At 47.2% G+C, this 19,363-nt stretch overlaps 1 protein-coding gene across 5 annotated transcripts in view; it reads right to left on the bottom strand.

The window, feature by feature from the left end:
• Window positions 1-10,451, bottom strand: part of LOC120368846 (WASH complex subunit 2A-like) — a 57,317-nt gene extending 46,866 nt beyond the window's left edge. For 2 of the 5 annotated variants that reach the window (XM_039481502.1, XM_039481503.1), the window contains exons 1-9: window positions 10,287-10,450; window positions 8,750-8,914; window positions 5,661-5,726; window positions 4,684-4,866; window positions 3,862-3,955; window positions 3,388-3,446; window positions 2,346-2,399; window positions 1,465-1,566; window positions 521-608 (exon numbers count right to left, since the gene is read on the bottom strand). In XM_039481502.1, the coding sequence (XP_039337436.1) occupies window positions 521-608; window positions 1,465-1,566; window positions 2,346-2,399; window positions 3,388-3,446; window positions 3,862-3,955; window positions 4,684-4,866; window positions 5,661-5,726; window positions 8,750-8,914; window positions 10,287-10,379 (904 nt within the window). In that variant the 5' untranslated portion in view covers window positions 10,380-10,450. Of the gene's footprint in view, window positions 1-520; window positions 609-1,464; window positions 1,567-2,345; window positions 2,400-3,387; window positions 3,447-3,861; window positions 3,956-4,683; window positions 4,867-5,660; window positions 5,727-8,749; window positions 8,915-10,286 lie in introns of all 5 variants that reach the window. The other 3 variants (XM_039481505.1, XM_039481504.1, XM_039481506.1) reach the window with 3 other exon arrangements.
• Window positions 10,452-19,363: the final 8,912 nt, after the last annotated feature.

Genomic DNA, 19,363 nt, shown 5'->3' with positions numbered 1-19,363 from the left:
GATTAGCTTTTATTTAAAAGCCTGAACATACTAAACCAGTAGGATATTTTGTTTCTCTCACTCTTAGAACAGCCACAAAGGGAAGAGGCTAATGACCAGCATCTCCCCCTAAATTAGATTAAACAGCCAAATAATGTGCATACACCAATGCACAATTTTACACCATGTGGGGAGCAGACTAGGCGAGAATCCCCTTCCTGACCTGCAGGAAAGAGGAGAAGTGATTAGCCTGTTCCTGAATGGAGGATTCTACTGGTACTCCCTACAAATTCCAACCTGACATTCATACCTACCCCTGGCCAGAACCCCTTTAGGATCCCATTGTCATATGTTGTGTTATTAGAACATCATTGTCTGTATCATTTACTTGTCTTGACTGCAAGAGAACAGATGCATGCTATTTGCTTTCATGCAAAATGTACTCACATCTGAGAATACCATTGCACTATTACAAAGAACTCCTCAAACAGCCTCAAGATCCTAGTACTTCCCCACAGGCATGTACTAAAGAGTAGCTTACAGGACTGCTCTTCATCCTGTTTGCTAGGCACATCCCCTTTGATCCGGGCCACCAGCTCATCTGCAAACGACGTTGGTCTTTTCTTTTTCTGAGGGTACAACAAGGAGAAGGAAGAGAATACTGTATTCTTTTCAGTGAAGTCCTATTTTATGCCTCAATGAGTTTTGGCTCACCCCTTACTGGCAGAGATAAGAACATTACCCAAGGGGACAGCTTAGCAGCACAAGCAACAGGTTTGATACCTGTAAACAAAGGTGCAGATGCCAGCAGAATCAATCAGCCCTTCATTCATCTGAGGCTAATCCACAGAGTTTCAACCCCATAATTGAATGGGATGAGAAGAGGGTTCAGATCAGACCCTTATGGAAGGGAGCTCATGTCCTAGGACTGTGTGTAAGAGGAAGGGTTTTGTCCCAACATTCTGGGCTAATCATTTCCCTTCTCCGATTGGCTGCCATGCTCCACACCAGAGGTAGCACTGCTTTGATAGGGCTATATGCCGATGGTATTCAAAGCACTTTGGAATCCTGCAGGACAGAACATTTAAACTTGCATAACACTATCGGGTAATTTAATGGGTCACAACAGGCAAGAACACAAGCTTTTTCCCACTTGTCTTCAAAATTCTTAAAGCAGCCACCTTGTTTCTGGGCAGTCCCCGGAGTAAGAGACAGATAACATTTGCATGTAAGAACGCAATAAGCTACTTTGTACAGCTTCAGAGGCCACTCGGGAGCCAACCTGGGTCTCTGGCATCCCAAGAGGTATCATGAACAGGCAATAATGCTAGAAAGGAGCCTCAACAGTCTCTGCAACACCCCGTGCCAGAAAACTCTTAGCCATCACTGGGCTTGCTCATTTCCTCACACTGATGGTATTGCAGTTCCTTCACACCTGCAAGAGGGAATCATGCCCCATTCCCACTGGCAGCAGTAATCCCTTACCGGCCTTGTGTTTTCTTCTAAGCCCTCTTCCTCCTCTTTTTCAGAGTCACCAAAGAGGTCACACTCATCCTCCTCTTCCTCATCACTCACCAATGTCCTTCTCTGAAAAGCAACAACACAAGTCATTGTTGTCTGTTACAGCTAGAAAGAGAAAGGCCAGCAGACTGAACTGAATTTGCTTACAGGTACATTCAACTAGTTTTAGGGGGTATGATTTTTTGGAGGGTGGGTGGGGGGGTGGGGATGACAAGGAAGAAAATGTCCTAAGCCCCAAGTTATGTTGCATATTCTCCTTGGTCCAGCACTAACAGACAGTTCCTCCAATTGACTAAAAGGAAGAGAGATGACAAAAAATCTGATCACTAGGACAGTATCCTCCTCATTACACATACACCCCTCCCACTTCTGTTTCTACCTTCCAGCTTCCCTTCTGCTTCATCCCCTATCTACGTTGCCTTTTCTGTTTTATCTGAGACATTGTGCATTTCTGAAGGTTTGGACTTTAACTGCAAGTGGACTTTACTTCATTTTTAAAGCATTCACCCACACCCCATTCCACCCTCAAGCCAAGGACCATTGGGCCCAAACATGCTGAGCACACAAACAAGATATCTGAAAGATGACAAGACTCAAGTTTTAACCTAGACTTTGAACAGCTGTCCCTATAAAATCCTATCTCCTCTCCCTTGCATCTCCACTGTGTACAGCACATAGATACATTGATTCCCAGGCCAGAAGGGACTAATGTGATCATCTAGTCTGGCCTGTAGAACACAGCCAAAGAATTTCCCCAAAGTAATTCCTAGAGCAGGTCTTTCAGAAAAGCACCCAATCTTGATTTAAAAATCAGACAGCTTTTTGTTCCATTCCACAGTACTTGCCCTTATCGACTTTTGGTCGTCCTCACTTGGGTTTCCAAATTCATCATCTGATTCCTAGAATGCAAAAGTGATTTGATAAACAGACAATGCACACAGTCATGCTATGTGTCTAAGGTAGAATGCTTTAAAATTCCATGCCTGCAGTAGTACTGACCACCAAAACAGCCTACTGCACCTATTCGGCTTACTTTCTGACACTGAACCCAGCAGTCTAGTAACTAGTCACTACAGACCATGATTGATGCACAAGAGTTTTTAAGGCTTTGTTTTCAGAGAGATGTTCAACATTTTAATAGGAGTTTTAGTCTGGCTCAAAAGGAAAGTGCAAGTCTTACAAAATGCAGAAAGCAAAAGACTTTTCAGGAGCAGAGGAGAGCATGCATCCACTAATTAGCACACAGCTGGTGCATGTAATGTACACATTACAGACATAGCTTGTCAGATGCAAAAGATTGATACACTAAATGTATAAATCCACAAGTTATGGTTCACCATAATCAGTGGAGCGAAGCAGGTTTACAGAGTAAACAGTGAATGGGGTTTCTGTTGTTCATCTTCTGTCACCATACTGGATCATTGCATATACCTGAAGTGCATGTGTAGTCACAGGAAGCTCTAATTTTCTGTCATTTCAACAATAAGTGATTAGACTGAAAATATTTCAGCCAAATATGCATTGCTCAATACAGGCAGCAAAATTAGAACTAGTGTCTCTTTATTGCTCTGTTGAAAAGATTTTGTTTCAGGAAAAATTACCGCACAAGAACAGCAATGTGAAATATTTGTATCACAGTTAAAATATAAAATTTAAAAGAAATTTAACCCTTTAGTGATGTTGGAATGGAAAATGTCATTCTAAATAATGAGGTCATCATATAATCAAGAAGCCCAAGTGTTTATGCAAAAAGTTATTTGTATCATCATAGCACCTAGGAGCTCCAGTCATGGACCATAACCCCACCATGCCAGGCATTGTACAAACAGAACAAAAAATAAACCCTGCCCCAACAAGCTTAAACAGCCAGTTACCTTCCCCTCTTACCTCTTCATCTTTTTCTTCACTGTCAATTACACTCCCACGATCACTGTCTACTGACCCTTCTGTTCAAAAATGACAAACAGAAAAGAGAGCTCAGTTCAGACAGCACAGTGACACATGCAGCTATCCAGCCTTCAGAACACAGACATCTAGCCTACAGCATCGTAAATGGAGAATTAAACACTAAGTAAAGGAGATTGGTTTGAAAAGCACAGGTTATGATAATCCCCCCATTCCATGCCCACAAGCGTCAGATCTTGTAAGCACTGAGCACTCAGTCACATTAAGCTCGGCCAGTTCACTATAACATTTAGCTCTTAGCAGGTACCTGATATGGCGCATACACGCCCCCTTAGTGCGCCAGTCACCAAAATCACCAACACACAACATAATCAGAGCCATTCACTTCAATGTGAGCCATAAGCAATAAGCCAGGAACTAGTTACCAACATAAACAAGGCCATCGCCCGCACAAACCTTCACTAGAGAAATCCCCCAGCCCAACATCATCGCGGTCCATGAACAGCTGGGAGCCAATTAAATAAGGTAAAGGCCGATCAATATAGAGATCCTGCAAAGAGACAAAGAGGGTTAGGTTTTTGTTTACATCTCTATGCCACGGAGAAGACACTTTACAGTTCCTATTTCAAAACAATACCGCACTCTTTTTTAAAAAGAGCCCACACTATGCAGACCATTAGTCACTATATTTTATTCCCCAAACGGTTTTAGGTTCCAAATCAGGTGTTGAATAATGCTCATGAAGACTGGACGAACAGAAGTATTAGGTTAGAGTCCTGGGTCCAGGACTGACAGTTAGGACTGTTATTTGTTTGTCCAATGGAGATCGTGGTCTGTATCAATTAAACTGTCTCCGAACCCCATAAAGGGACAAAATAAATAAATAAAAAAATAATAGAGTTCACATTCATTAAGATCCCCTCCCCACACAAAAATTGAATGTGCCCCTTCCCAACCCATTAATATGAACTACCCCCCTTGTACTTCAACATGCACCAGAAAACCCACAGAAAAGGGCATAGGGCCTTTTTCTACATACTCTTTGCAAAAACTACTATCTGGTTGGCTCTAAGACACAGGAGCTAGCTACACAAATCCAGAGATAGCTCAGCAAGGGGCGCTGCTGCCCGCCACTTCAGCCCCAATCAACGGGCCCAATTCTGACGCAACTTGTATCAGTTTTACACCAGCATAACCAACTTGGCTGGTATTGCTCCCCATTTACACTGGTATACAAGATTCAAGCCCAATGCTCCTCACAAAGGCAGGTTTCTTTACCTTTGGCTCCAGTATTAGTTCTACCCTTTCATTAGTTTCTTCCTCTTCAGAGTCTGAATTGCCTGCTTTGATGTCCAGCTGCTCAAACGCACTGTCCAGCACTTGCAACCCATAGTTCACCGCTTCCTGGATTTTAGGAATCAAATCTGCTTCTTTTTGTTCCCGGGTTTTCTCCTTTAAATAACAGAAACATTGTATTAGTATTTAGTTTTAGTCAAAGTCATTTTCATTGTCAAACGTAACTGCAGGAGGTTAGCTCCAAATCAGCATAATGAGTCCACTCTCAATACAGCTACCTTCAGATCTCTTGGTGGCATAGAGGTATGGTTTCCACCTCTGATGGTAGAGGTCATGGGTTCAACTATGCCATAGCAGTGAGACTGAAAATTGCTGTCTCTCAGCAGAGCTATTTCACTATAGTTAAAATGACAAAAACCCCTAGGTAAGCTTAAAACGGATAGAATTGAATACATCTTTTCATCGCAGATTAAATTCCATTTTACCAACCCCAAAATACAACAGATCTTTTAGCTTCCAAGAGCATTTAATTACCAAATGAAGAAAAGACTTCCTGGCTTTGCACCATTACAGGATTCCAGACACAATCTGTGTCTAGTCACAACTCCAGGATTTGGGAAGAGCGTTTAGCCCCCTGCCCCTTTTGCTACAATTACATGTTGTACTTAGAAAACTAGAATTTAAGCTTGGCTACTGGACACAAGACACTGGGCTAGAAGTTACGATACACCAGTTTTCATCAAGAGTTCTCCTTAGTTCTTAGGGTTGTGAGACTCAAGTCACCCAACAGGTGGACTTGCAAAAGTAAACAAAATTCAGCATCTAAGTTGCAAATGCCTGAGAGTTAAAAACAAACAAACAAAAAAAAAACAAACAAACAAACAAACTTGTGTCTACTTCTGTGTTTTCCACAGCTCCAAACACACTGTCATCACTCGTAATAATATAAGTCATCTAACCTGTTCTGCTTTGTCTCCTACTTCAGTTTTGGGAATAGGTTCTTCCACTTCATCATCATATACTCTCTATGGATTCAAGAGAATTGATTCAAATTAATATAACATTCTGCTGCAGATGGTGAAAAAACAGGCACTGTCCACAGGGTATAGAAAAATTCATTAACATATTGACTCTCTATTCCTACTACATTTCCATGAAACAGAAACAATATGATCATTTATATCGGAGAGATTCAGCATGATGCTATTTTAGAACTGTCTAATGCATTTATTTAAAAATACCTGTATTAATTTAGCATTAGAAGATTGGGCATTTTTTCTACAGTTTAGTAGAAAATATTTTGTACTTCTATAGCACCTTTCATAGGAGAATCGCAAAACAATTTGGGCGTTTGTTCTAAAAATAACTGGTCAATTGACAGATCAAATATCACAAATGGTCAAATATTTTAAAGCACAAATTTATTAGAACAGTAACAAAAGAAAAGACAGTTATCTTTTCCGTAACTGGCGTTCTTCGAGATGTGTTGCTCATATCTATTCCACAGTAGATGTGCGTGCTCGCCATGTGCACTGGTGCCGGAAGTTTTCCCCCTAGCAGTACCCATAGGAGAGCACCTCAGTGACCCCTGGAGGGGTGCCTCCATGGTGTGTTATAAGGGGCGTTGCACACACCCCTGCATCCTCAGTTCCTTCTTGCCAGACAACTCCGACAGAGGGGAAGGAGGGCAGGATGTGGAATAGGCATGAGCAACACATCTCGAAGAACACCAGTTACAGAAAAGGTAACTATAATTTCTTCTTCTTCGAGCGATTGCTCATGTGTATTTCACAATAGGTGATTCCAAGCTATATCTGTTGGAGGTGGGTAGGAGTTCACAAATTCTCGAGACGGAGCACAGCTCTGCCGAACCCGGCATCCTCCCTGGTTTGGGAGACGATCACATAATGCGAGGTGAACGTGTGAACCGAAGACCACGTAGCAGCCCTACAAATGTCCTGGATGGGGACATGGGCCAAAAAAGGCAGCTGACAAGGCCTGCGCTTGAGTCGACTTAGCCTTTACAATTGGTGGTGGACGGATTCCCGCCAGGTCATAACAGGTACAGATGCACAAGATGATCCAGTTGGAGACCACTGAGTGGAGATCGGCCAACCTTGCATGCACTCAGCCAGGGTGATAAACAGTTGTAAGGACTTTCTGAACGGCTTAGTCCACTCCAAGTAGAAAGCCAGAGCCTCTCTCACATGCAGCGTGTGGAGGCGGCGCTCCTCACTGGACGCATGGGGCTTGGGGCAGAGGACTGGCAGAAAAATGTCCTGAACCATGTGATAGGCGGAGACCACCTTCATGAGGAATGAAGGGTGTGGGTGGAGCTGGACCATATCTTTATGAAACACCGTGTATGGGGGCTCGGAGGTCAGGGCCCTGAGTTCTGAGACCCCCCTAGCTGACATGATCGCAACCAGGAAAGCCACCTTCCACAAGAGGTGTGACCAGGAGCACGTGGTTAGCAGCTCAAACAGGGACCCCCGTGAGATGGGCCAACACCAGGTTTAGGTCCCACTGCAGGACCGGGGGCTTAACATACAGGAAGAGATGATCCAAGCCCCTAAGGAATCAGCCAGTGATAGCACGGGAGAATATCGTATGGCCCTGCACCAGCGCGGAAGGCTTATTTGGCCACCAGGTGCACCTTGACTGATGAGGGCACCAGGCCCTGGGCTCTAAGGTGAAGGAGGTAGTCCAGAATAAGGTTGATCGGGGCGGCCACCAGGGAAATGCCTTGGGTCCCTGATGCAAAGAGAATCATAAGCCTCAACCACATTGAGGACCTGGCACACCAAGGCCCAGCATGCCTAAGCAGTACCTGGGTGCCATGCTGGCAGCCCTCCTACCATGTGACCTGCGAGCTGCTGGCACTGGTACTGCCATGCATGCATGCAAGCTGACAGTTGCAGTGTGCCAGGGTTTTGATTCTCCCTTTCCACCCCCCCACACTTTACCAACACTTACTTACATTTTCTACCCTCCCCCCGCCCCCCAGTACAGTGCTCTCTCGTGATCCCCCTGGGATTAATGACACACAGTGTGGGAAACGCAGGTTTAGCAGAACCAAATGCTTGTATGAACACTGTCCTTATTAACAGTACATCAAGAGATACAGTCAGATAGGTCAGTGGTTCTTAACCCTTACTGCACCCTGCACCCTTTTGGTTCTCAAAAATATGTTCTTGCACCCCTTATCAAAAATAAATTGAAGGTCAGTTCTTTAAACCTAGATATATCATAACTATAGAAAGAGATAAATTTTAACTGCGAAATTAAAATAAATATATAATTCTAACAGAATAATCGTTAAAAAATGTATAATGTTAATTCATAGGTTTGATTAAACAAAGTAGTTGTACTTACGTGCCTGTGCTTAATTTGTGTTTTCGATAATTTACCTTCTAAAAAAATCTGGCATGTCTTGCACCCTCAGAAAGGGCATCTCGCAACCCAAGGGAGTGCGTGCACGCCAGGTTAAGAACCACTGAGATAGGTGATCATCTCAAAAAAACTCTACATTGCTTTTTCAGATCAGACTGTGGAAGTCTCCAAGATTACCAAAGTCTCCTTATAGGACATTTACAACTGGACTGAACAAGACATTAAAAATATACTGCGAAGAACAATCAGATATGGGCTATCTCAGCCACTCTCAACGGACGGGGGCTGTGACCCAGAAGTGGATCACAAGGAGATGCCCCTTATGTCAGACTTCAGGCAGCTGAGACTGAAAAACCAAAAGAAATCCCCTGGTTGCTAGGGCCCAGCAGGCACCAGGGCAAGGGAGGGAAGGTGCTGTTCATAGTAGTGTAAAGAATCCAGAACTACAAACTTGCCTTATATTTCTGGCATGATTTAGAGAAGTGACTTATGAACAGACAAAATCATCAGAAATAATACATCATTCTACCAATAGTTATAGGATTGCCAAACAAAAATGAACAAACAATAGAAACCCAAGAGAAAAGCTCTCTATTTTAACATACTCCAAATTATATCACTTGCTTCTAAACCTGTTAGATCCTGGTGCACTCACATTTTCAATGAACTGTGTGTTGGACAACATAAGAAAGTCATTGAAGACATTACGTAGGCGACAGTCTGTGGCTTTTGTTTCATGAATCAGTCCGTCTACTTGCTTTTTAATTTCATGAGTCCTGGAGATGGTCTGCTGGGAAAACTCTTGCAGAAAATGCAGAAGCTATTTACAAAACACATAAGAGAGTGGTGTTTAATTTCAGATAACTTTAGCCACAATAAAAAGGCCAGGGCTATTCATTCAAGTGAATTAAAAACAGGAAAGTGACAAAATAAAGATCTTTTAGACTGGAGAACTCCTGACTCAGGTTACTAAAACTCTAAATGTTCTTGTGATTCCCCACCACCCCACATTATTTTTGTAGTTTATTTTTTTTGCAGTTCACACAGGGCCAGCTCATAAAACAAGAGAGTATTAAAATAGCAGAAACCACCACTGATTTGCTGAGGAGTTGGATTTAAAGTGGCATCACATCCCTCTCCTTTTACCATGCCCCCCCCCCCCCACCACCTGTAACTAGTTGCACTATGATTCCATGAGGACTCGATGTGACACGGGGGAGTGAGGGGAAAGCCCAGGATGGCAGCTGTCCACAGTACCATTCTGGGTGTGTGCTGCCAACCTGAGAAACTTCAGAAGGTAATTAACGCTGAACCTGTCACTACTGGTACATGTGCTGAACAGGTGGGAGGGGGAGAAAGTCACAGAGGGGACTAGGGTGAATGGGGAGATGGGAAATTCTAGAGCTCTCAGGACATCCGTGGGTTACCCCCTCCCCAATCCACAGGGAAGGTGGCCCTCAGTTTCGAGAGCGAGACCAGTTTCATTTTCTGTTTGTACTTCTGGAGGGGGAAGAGATTTCCCAGCTCTTGGGCACTAGCACTCTAGTACCATGTTTGGGTTTCTAGTCTACAAGGAGAGGGCCGTATATTCAAGAATCCACACAGCATAGGAGGAACACACCCCTCATTAGAGCCAGCTGCCCAAAGAGTCCCACTGCCAGCTTGTATATGACCCCCCTAGACCCATGAGCTCACCCCTACTTTTGCAGCTAGCTTTGGGGAACACGGCTGGCTCAGCCTTTGGGCCCTGCCCTCACCACAAGCACCCCACTACTCCCAGCTGCCAAGACCCTCCCAACTGCACCCACTAAATTGGGGTACAGGCTGCCTGAGTACAGCCCCCTTCATGGGGGGCCAACAAGAAGGCCCCCACTGTGGGGCGATGAGAAACACCTGGGGAACAGCCCCCTGGTGCTGCCGCAGGCACAGGGAGAGGGAAGTGGGTGCCAGGAGAGGCTAAGGAGGGCCCAGAGGCTGAGAGCGAGTCCAACTGGGGAATCACCTCCCCCACAACCCCTCATCAAGCCCCCCATAGCCTCCTTCACCTCCCCCCGCCAGCCCCATCACCTGCACCTCTCCCATAGCCCCCTTCATCAGCTCCCCCATCAGCTGCCCCAGCCTCCTTCACCTGCCCCGCCAGCCCCCCAACACCCTTCACTCCCGGCCCCCGGGAGCCGCCGCCCAAGGCTCACCCCGGCGTCCGCTGCCAGCGACCAGCTCTGGCTGCCCTTGCGGATCTCGTCGAGGGCCCAGGCCCGCTCCCAGACCGGCTCAGCGCGCTCCATGGCAGAGCCCAGCCGCCGTCAGCTGAGCGCAATCATGTGACCCGCCCCACCACGTGGCCCAGCTGCAGCCGCTACGTCTGGATACTGGATGGACGCGCTTCAGCTCAGCCCCGCCCCCGGGCTCACTGACCCCGCCCCTCCCCCCGCCGAGCTCACTGCTCCGCCTGCCTCGTCACGGGCCCCGCCCCTGGGCTCACTTGACCCCCCCCCAACCCCCCCAGCAGCATGCACCCGCCTACTCATCCACTGGGGAGCACTCACCACCGGCCCATGCTCATTCACTCCTGCATGTACCTCCCCTCCCCTCCCATAGGGGCAGAGCTGGCTCCAGCTTTTCTGCCACCCCAAGGGCAAAACAAAAAAAGCAAACAAAAAACAAACCAACAAAAAAAAGACGAGCAGCTGCACTTCAGCGGCAGCTCAATCGCTCCACAGTGGGGCCTCCCTCTCCTCCTCTTCAGCGGCAATTCGGCGGCAGCTCAAAGAGGGAGAGACCAAATTTCCACCGAAGACCCGGACGTTCTGCCCCGATACGGGACAGAGTGCCGCCCCTTTGAATTGGCCACCCCAAACACCTGCTTGCTACGCTGGTACCTGGAGCCAGCCCTGCATAGCGGCTTATCCACCCCAGACCCTCCAGGGCTGATTCTCCTCCTCTCACACCAAGGGATCACAATCCCCCTCCCACACTCACCCTACCCACCCTGCCACTGGGGATTACTGACACCCTGCAGACTACTGGGGTTCGTCCACCCCCTGCATTCACCTCCCACCAGGACTCTTTCACCTGGCACATCCCAGCCTCTTACGGTTACCAACTTTCTAGTCACACAAAATGGAACACCCTAGCCCCGCCCCTTCCCTGAGGCCCGACCCCCACTCACTACATTCCCTCTTACTCGTTGGCTTGCTCTCCCTCACTCTCACTGGGCGGGGGCAGGAGGTTGGGGTGTGGGAGGGGGTGAGGGGTCTAACTGACGGTGCAGGCTCTGGGGTGGGGCCAGAAATGAGGGGTTTGGGGTGCATGAGGGGGCTCCAGGCTGGGGCCGAGGGATTCAGAGTGCGGGAGGGGGCTCCAGGCTGGGGAAGGGGGTTGAGATGTGGGAGGCAGAGGTGAAAGTAAGGCGGTACAGTCCAGTACGGCGTACCGCACCGCCGGAGCCCCAGGCCCTTTAAATCATCGCAGGAGACCTGCCGCCGCTACCCCACAGCGGCCGGAGCCCCAGGCCATTTAAAGCGCCGCCCAAGCCTGGCTGCCGGAGCCCCGCAGTAGCGGCGACAGGGCTCTGTTGGCGATTTGAAGGGCCCGGAGCTCTGCTGCGGTAGTGGTGGCCAGAGCCCTGGGCCCTTTAAATCGCCCCTGCAGCTGGTAGCTCCAAGGGTGATCTAAAAAGGTCCTGGGGCTCCCAGCCGGAGCCCCGGGGCCTTTAAATCTTGATTTAAAGGCCCCGCCTCTTCCAGTTGAGGCCATGCCTCCTCCGGTTGAGGCCACACCCCTGCTCAGGACTCTGGCGTACCGATAAGTCCTTTAACTTACTTTCACCCCTGGTGGGAGGGCTCTGGGCTGGGGGTGCTGGCTCTGGGGTGGGGCTGTGGATGAGGGGCCTGGGGTGCAGGAGGGGGCTCCAGGCTGGGGGTGGGGCTGAGGGATTTCAAGTGCAGAAGGCGGCTGCAGGGTGAGGGAGGCGGTTAGGGTGCAGGAGGGTTTGGGAGGGGGCTCTGGCATGTAGCCAGGGATGAGAGGTTTAGGGTGCAGGACGGTGCTCTGGGTTTGGGGGGAGCTCAGGGCTAGGGCAGGGGGTTGGGGCACAGGGTTGGGGCATGGGCTTACCTCAGGTGGCTCCCGGTCAGCAGCACAGCGGGGGGCTAAGGCAGGCTGCCTGTCTGTCCTAGCATCGCACTGTGCGTGCCCCAGAACCAGCCAGCAGGTCCTGGTCCTAGGCAGAGGGGCCAGGAAGTTCCAAATGCCACTCTCGCCCATAAGCACCGCCCCCCCCCCCCCAGCTCCCATTGGCCAGGAACCGGGCAATGGGAGTGCAGAACCGGTGCTTAGGGCAGGTGGCAGCGCCAGCACCAATGGTTGCTTCCAGAGTGCAGCGCGGTGCCAGCTAGGACAGGTAGGGACTAGTCTGCCGTAGCGCCGCAGCACTGCAGACCAGACTTTTAACAGCCCAGTCGATGTTGCTGACTGGCTGCCGGGGTCCTTTTCGACCAGGGGTTCTGGGTGAAAACCAGACACCTGGTCACTCTACAGCCCCTCCAGGCCTCTCTCATCCCACTAGAGGGACACAGAGGCAGCAGGGAGGCCAGGCAACAGCTGGGTGTTCAGGTGGATTCAGCAGCTAGCAGTGTTGTTAATGGCAGGGGGAGCCAGAGCCCAGTTCAGCAGGGAAGTGCACAAAATCCTAGAGCACAGGCCTGTTTGCTGTCCTGCAGTCCGTTGTCCCCACCTTACCCCCAGGCCAGAATGGTCCTCTGCAGCATTCAGAATGTATGGCCTACCCCAAAAATCCCTGAAGTCACAGGAAAGAAGGACTCCCATTGATCCTCATGGCCTTTGTATCAGTCAATAGCTGGCACCTGCACTAGACTCATGTCCTGTGTGATCCAACCACTGAGTGGGGATGTTTAACACACATTGACCAAGGTGATCCCATTTCATTCCAAGACTCCAAGCCTGACAACACTTCTATATTAGCGAACAGCGTACCCATGTCCCGCCACTTAGTGATCTGCTGGGCTTCCTTACAGCTTTGAGCTCTGAGAAACCGAGGAGACTGAGGGCTTGTCTGCACCACACAGCTTTTAGTGACAATCAGCGTGTGTAAACACTCTTTGTCGGTACTTTGTCAACACTTTTGCGGACAAAATACTTCCAGCCCCGCAAACAGTGTTAGCTTTGTCGGTAGGAGAGCGCTCCAGACAACAAAGCCATGTTCACACTGCCACTTGCGTCGGCAAAACTTTTATCTTTCACGGGGGGGCTTTTTAAAGTTTTGTCGACAACTTCGCAGTGTAGACATACCCTGAGCATGGAGATTCTTGGCTGCTTTGCCTGCCACAGAACTGCAAGTATTTAGAAAACAGATCTCTAGCACTAGAGGGCGCTGTGGTTCTTTCACCTGGAAGCCTCTTGGATTTCCAATGTGCTTGAAGTAGCAAAACAACACTAAGGACAACACCCACATCTGTAAGCAAAATCACAAGGCGCTGGCAAAGCTGGTCTGGGTAATGTTGTCAATGATCGTGGAAAATATAAAGAACACTTGTGCAGAAATGAACTGCCTGCTTTGGTGTCCCAGTAAATTCAGTAAGGTACGGATTGCGTACTCGCAACGGGTCGTTACCATGGGATGTTGGACAACGGGTGGAGCTGCTGCTAAAAATTAAATGGGTCAGCCAAAAATGTTGTCAATGTGACCATGTAAAAGCTCCGTCAGTGTAGGCCCTGTTCCGTGCAGCTGTGTACATCTCCATCACTATGGTGCCTGCTTAACTTTTAACTTGCTTTATTTACATATATATACCAGTCCTACAATGAGGGTCAAACACCATGCAGAGCAATCGCTTCTTTCAGAGATCTCAGCCCACACCAATGCCCAGTTCCCAAGTGTGCTACTCAGCCTTAACAGCCCAAGGCTGAGAGAAAAGGTCACTGCTGCTTGCATGCTTCCCTTGTTCCTCAAGCTGTCTCTATACGAGAAACTTGCCAAACTTAAAAGAAATACCAGAGCCTGTCTTCCCTACAGTCAAAATGTACCCAAATGTTTTAAAAAAAAACAAAAAACCATGTACGACTGACTGTAACAACTAGTGCCACCTGGTGAAGTCTCCCATAACAAAATGCTACAAAGGTAGAGGCACAACCAAAACAGAGCCCCACTGAAGGACTGTTCAATGGATGTTAGGCGCCTGCAGGTCCAGCTATGCACAGCTAATTAACGGTAAAGCACACAGACTATAAGTGAAGAAACCCTGCTGTTCCCTGGACTGTCACACATCAGCAAGTAGAAGTGCTCAGTACCTAGATTAGAATTAGGGCCAAATGTTCCTAAATATTCAGCTCACATTTAGGCACCAAAATTAATGGCCAGATCTGTAAAGTAGCTCAGCATGCTGGGTACCGAGCTCTTTAGAAAATCTGGCTTAGGTGTGCTGGCTGTTGTATTAATTTAGATGGAATAAAGGGGCCTAAAGCATCAAAGGTCTTAACATGATCCCGAAACTGTCCAACATTAAATAGTGTTAAACAAGTTTCAGGGTTTGGCATACATGGCAAATGCACCTTGAAAAATCTTTTCAACCTTTTCTTACAGATACAGAAAAGAAAGATAAACAGTTAAAGCATTTGGAATGTAAAGTGTTATATAAAGGCTTTCACTTTAACAACATCCCTTGTTCCCTTTCCATTTAGCTGGAGAAAGATTTTATACAGAGCATTTCCTTGTTTGACAGTCTTTTAGGTGGTAAAAACTGTCCTTCATGGGAATTGAGAAGAAGTTAGTTGAGATGGACTGGAGCTGCTGCTGTTAAAGTCTGATCCTGCTTCCTTTAAGATGAACCCACAGAAAAGGGGAGAGGAAAGAACAGCAAAGACAGAAAATGCAGTTTCTGACTCTGGTGTTGACTCTCACTGCTGGAGAAACGTGGGACACAGCACACAATCTTATCACCCCTCCAAGGGTTGCCAGGTGTCCGGTTTTTGACCTGAGCACCTGTTTGAAAAGGGACCCTGGCGGCTCCGGTCAGCACTGCTGACTGGGTCATTAAAAGTCCAGTCAACGGCGCAGCGGGGCTAAGACAGGCTCCCTGCCAGTGGGAGCTGCAGGGGCAGCACATACTGACAGGGCAGTGCGCAGAGCAGCCTGGCCACGCATCCACATAGGAACTGGAGGGGGGGACATGCCACTGCTTCTGGGAGCCACCTGAGATAAGCGCCTCCCGGAGACCTGCATCCCTGACACGCTCCCGCATCCCAAACCCCTGCCCCAGCCCTGATCCCCCTCTCACACTCAATTCCCCAGACCTCACTGGAGGACTTTGTCCGTTTAACAAAACATGGAACAGCAATGACACTTGGGAAGTGGTGGGAATAAACGTATCTAAATGGGTAAGTGTGGTGGAGGGAAAAGGTCATTGGTGTTGGGTGTGTAATGGGACAGGTCTGGATCTGCGAAGGAGCAGTTGCCTTCAGCATATTGTGGCCAATGGTATATGGGATTATTTGAACAAAACTAAAAAGTGGTGGGGCGGATATGGGGATATGACTTTTTTCTCAACCTGGGATCAAACAGATAAATCAGTCTCATGTTTCCCCTACAGTTACTTTAGTGAGAACAATACAGTCTTTCAATGCCATGCAAATAACACCACTCCTCGAAAGGAGAATTACCATGTGCCCTTTGGGGGATATTATTCCTCCTTTGCAGGCACCTACATGGCAAATGGGTGCAACCGACCCTTTCCAGCCTTGATAGGGCATCATTGGGTTTGTGGGACCAAAGCTTATACCGCGTTACCAGCTAACTGGTCAGGTATCTGTTATCCCCCCCGGCTCTTCCCACAATTCCAAGTGCTAGAGTCCTTCCCATGAGAACGCCTCCGTAATTTCAGATGCCCAATGATATGTAAATAACATAAGCCCCTTAACCTGGGAAGAGGCTGTTGGCAGTTCCTTTATCCCATTTGGGGGAGTAATACACCATGCAAAAAGGCTCCTGAGGTTACAAGCAGTAGTTGAAATAATGGAAAATGAAACCAGAGAAAGTTTAAGAGCCCTGGCCAAAGAAACAGGGGCGATCCGACAGATGGCCCTCCAAAACCGTCAGGCATTGGACATAGTGCTGGCAGCCAAAGGAGGGACCTGTGCTCCTATTGGAAAAGAATGTTGTGTGTATATACCTGACAACACCAACGAGGTAATAGATCACGCTAGTCACTTAAAACAGATCGCATATCTTCCCGATGAAGAACCGAGTTCTTTATGGAAGTGGCTAAGTAACCTGTTCAATTTCTCTGGCATAGGAGGCTGGTTGTTTCAGGGAGTCTTGACTATGCTGTTTGGAATCCTAATGATTTTTGTATGTTTTCAGTTAATCTCCTGTTGTATCCAAAATTGTGTAAGACATGTCATGCAGATAGCTGCCCCAAACCAGAGTGCTAATATGATGATCCTAAATATCGCTGATGAACAAAGAGACAAAGAACGGTTGATATGTGAAACCCAGTAATTGTTGGTCATTGCGTAGCTTGACCAAAAGGAGGGATTGTGAAAGTAGAATGAATTATATTGTAGAAGTAGAATGAATTAAAGAAATGCTGTATGTTCCTTTAAGCAGGAATGAGGAATGTTGAGATAAAGTTGTCAGGGGACATTAACAAGAGATTCGTGAGAGTTAATAAGGACATGAGATATGCATCAAGCCTCAGGTAAACTTATCAGTTCTGCACCCTTTCTAATCTTGTTAATTTCTCTCCCCTTTATCTGTATAAATAAGGTGGTTTGAGCCTTGTATGGAACTCACATTTTCTGGGTGTATTAGCAGAGCACTTTTGCTAATAAACAGAGTGGTCTGACAAATTGTGAGTCCTGAGTCTGACTTTGACACTCCATTTTAAAAGAATAACATGAATCCAAACTCTAAATAAGGGACACAAGACTTTCTCTATGTAAGCGACTGACAGAGAAGCCCCAGTACAGAGATTCCACATGTGGAGGTTTTTCTAGTGGGTTTGGAAGCCATCATTTTGTTTAAGCAGACTCCCACTGGAGTTGATGGCAGTTTTAAGTGAGTTATTCTGGCAGGATACGGCCCCGGTTATTTACTGCTCAGTGTCACAAAAGATTTGTCCCACCAGTGCAGAAAATGAAGAGAAAATCAGCTCATGCTCTCAAAGTAGTAAACAAGGCTGAAAGGTAACTCAGGTGAACACAAGAGTGGCGGGAACTACATTTCAACTGAACCCTACTAACACATTTACAAGGTGCATAGATATATTTAAGTTGTTAGTCATCTGTCAGTGTTTAAGGGAAGGGTTTGGGTTTTTGTTCTATTGTAGGTTGTAATCAAGATGGAAAGCTGCATGGATTTGGTACCTCTTGGACTGCAAATTGCAACAGATGTCACTGCAGCCAGAATGGAATACGCTGTTGCTCCACGTAAGATCAACAGAACCTGTAGCGTCTTTCCTGCGTGAAAGCCACATGATGCTTTCGCCACCCAAACTTTGAATAAACACACTACCAAAGTCACAGCTCCACCAAGAGATCTTTTCCACCCATGGGGTCAATGGCTGCATGCTCCTTAGCTTACATCCTAGCCACTGGTATTAGAGGCAGCCTTGCTGGAAACATATCGAGTTGCCTGGCTGTATGGCTTTCCTTAGAGCTGCTTGTGACACTCACAAATCCCTTGGTTAGTGCTGATTCTGAACTTGGCGCTGTACAACAAGTGTTAATACAGTCCCTTTCCATGTTAGTTAGAGGATCTTCAATAGTTCTAGAAAGTGTGCATATATCCTGGGGTAGAATATGGTCACAGGTGTCTAACACCACACAGAACTGGACAGGAAGTGATGGGGAATACTTTATCCATCTGTAATTGTATGGGGAATGAAGTTCACTGAAATTTGATCTGGTCACTGCGACGAACACCCGTAGCTTTATGAAATATGCCACAGGATTTCTGATGATCAGAGAGGAAGGATAGTTCAGTGGTTAGGGTTTTATCTGGGACATGAAGAACTGCGTTAAAATCACTGCTCTGCCACACATTTCATGTGTGACCTCAGGCAAGTCACTTTGTTTTCTCTGCCTCAGTCTCCTATCTGTAAAATGGGGATAATAGCACTGATCTGCCTCACAGAAGCATGAGGAGGATAAATACCCTAAGATGTCCTACACCTTGTTGTTTACATACTCCAAACAGTTCCCCCCCCATGAGAGAGAAAGCAGCATATGAAGCTGCTACCTGAAATATTAGCAGGAATGGGAAAATTTCCTTTGCAAATTTAGCTCATGTTAAAAAAGATGGCCTCCAGGTTTAGGAGAGGAGCTCAGATTTCTGGAGTTTGATTTTCATTTTTCTAGCAGTGATGTCTCAAGCCAGGCCTGACTCAACTGGCTAGAAAGGAGAAGATGTAATCAGTGGTGGATTAGCCACTGGGCCAATTGGGGGAGCCTGGAAAAATGGGGACTCCTATGCCGTGACCAGCTATGCTTGCCCACCCAGTTCTTCTGCCAGATAGTGGGGTCAGGGCGCGGGGATTTGTCCTGATCTGCCTGTCTGGTGCTCCTGCTAGGGAGCAGGAGAAGACCCTGTGTTCCAACTCCACTCCCTGGCAGGAGTGTGGGGGGGAGGGGCAGGGGGACTGCAGGCAGAAGGGATGGGGAAGGGCCCCCACTTGCTCTGGCACAAATGCGTAATATGCCTCTGGAAGTAATGTCTTAAAAACTCCCTAAGGCTGCTGGTCTATGTTCTCCTAACTCCCCAGACTGCTCTCCCCTTCTCTCCAAGAAGGAAACAAGGGCCCAGTGTCTTGACTGTATTTTCCCATCTTCTACCATTACACTCATCCAATCAGAGAACAGAAAGAATGACATGTGACTAAAGTGACCAACCAGACAATGGGATAATGAAAACTGAAAAATAAACAAACAAAACATGCACGTTTTGAGAATAAGCCATCGGGTGAAATTAATTTGCAGACCCTTTGTCGAATGACAAAGAATGAAACAACCTGCAAAAGTCAGACTTTAGCTGAGCCCCTTTTGCTGCTCATGAACAATCAAACTATTAGCTAGAAAACAGCTCAACCAGCTCTAACGCCTCCCAAAGTATGCCAGAAGTATGGATGCTGTCATCACTGGAGATTGTTTGCTTCCCATTCTCATAGCCTGATATTTGCTTTTTCTCTCTCAATGACAGCTACCATTCACCTGGGGATTATGACAGAGAAAAATGTGAAAGCATTTTCAACAAGGA

The sequence above is a fragment of the Mauremys reevesii genome, linkage group 7 (assembly GCF_016161935.1).
Source record: "Mauremys reevesii isolate NIE-2019 linkage group 7, ASM1616193v1, whole genome shotgun sequence".
NCBI classification, from domain to species: Eukaryota; Metazoa; Chordata; order Testudines; family Geoemydidae; genus Mauremys; species Mauremys reevesii.
Note: the sequence above shows the minus strand (reverse complement) of the source record. Positions and strands in the feature narration are given on the sequence as shown.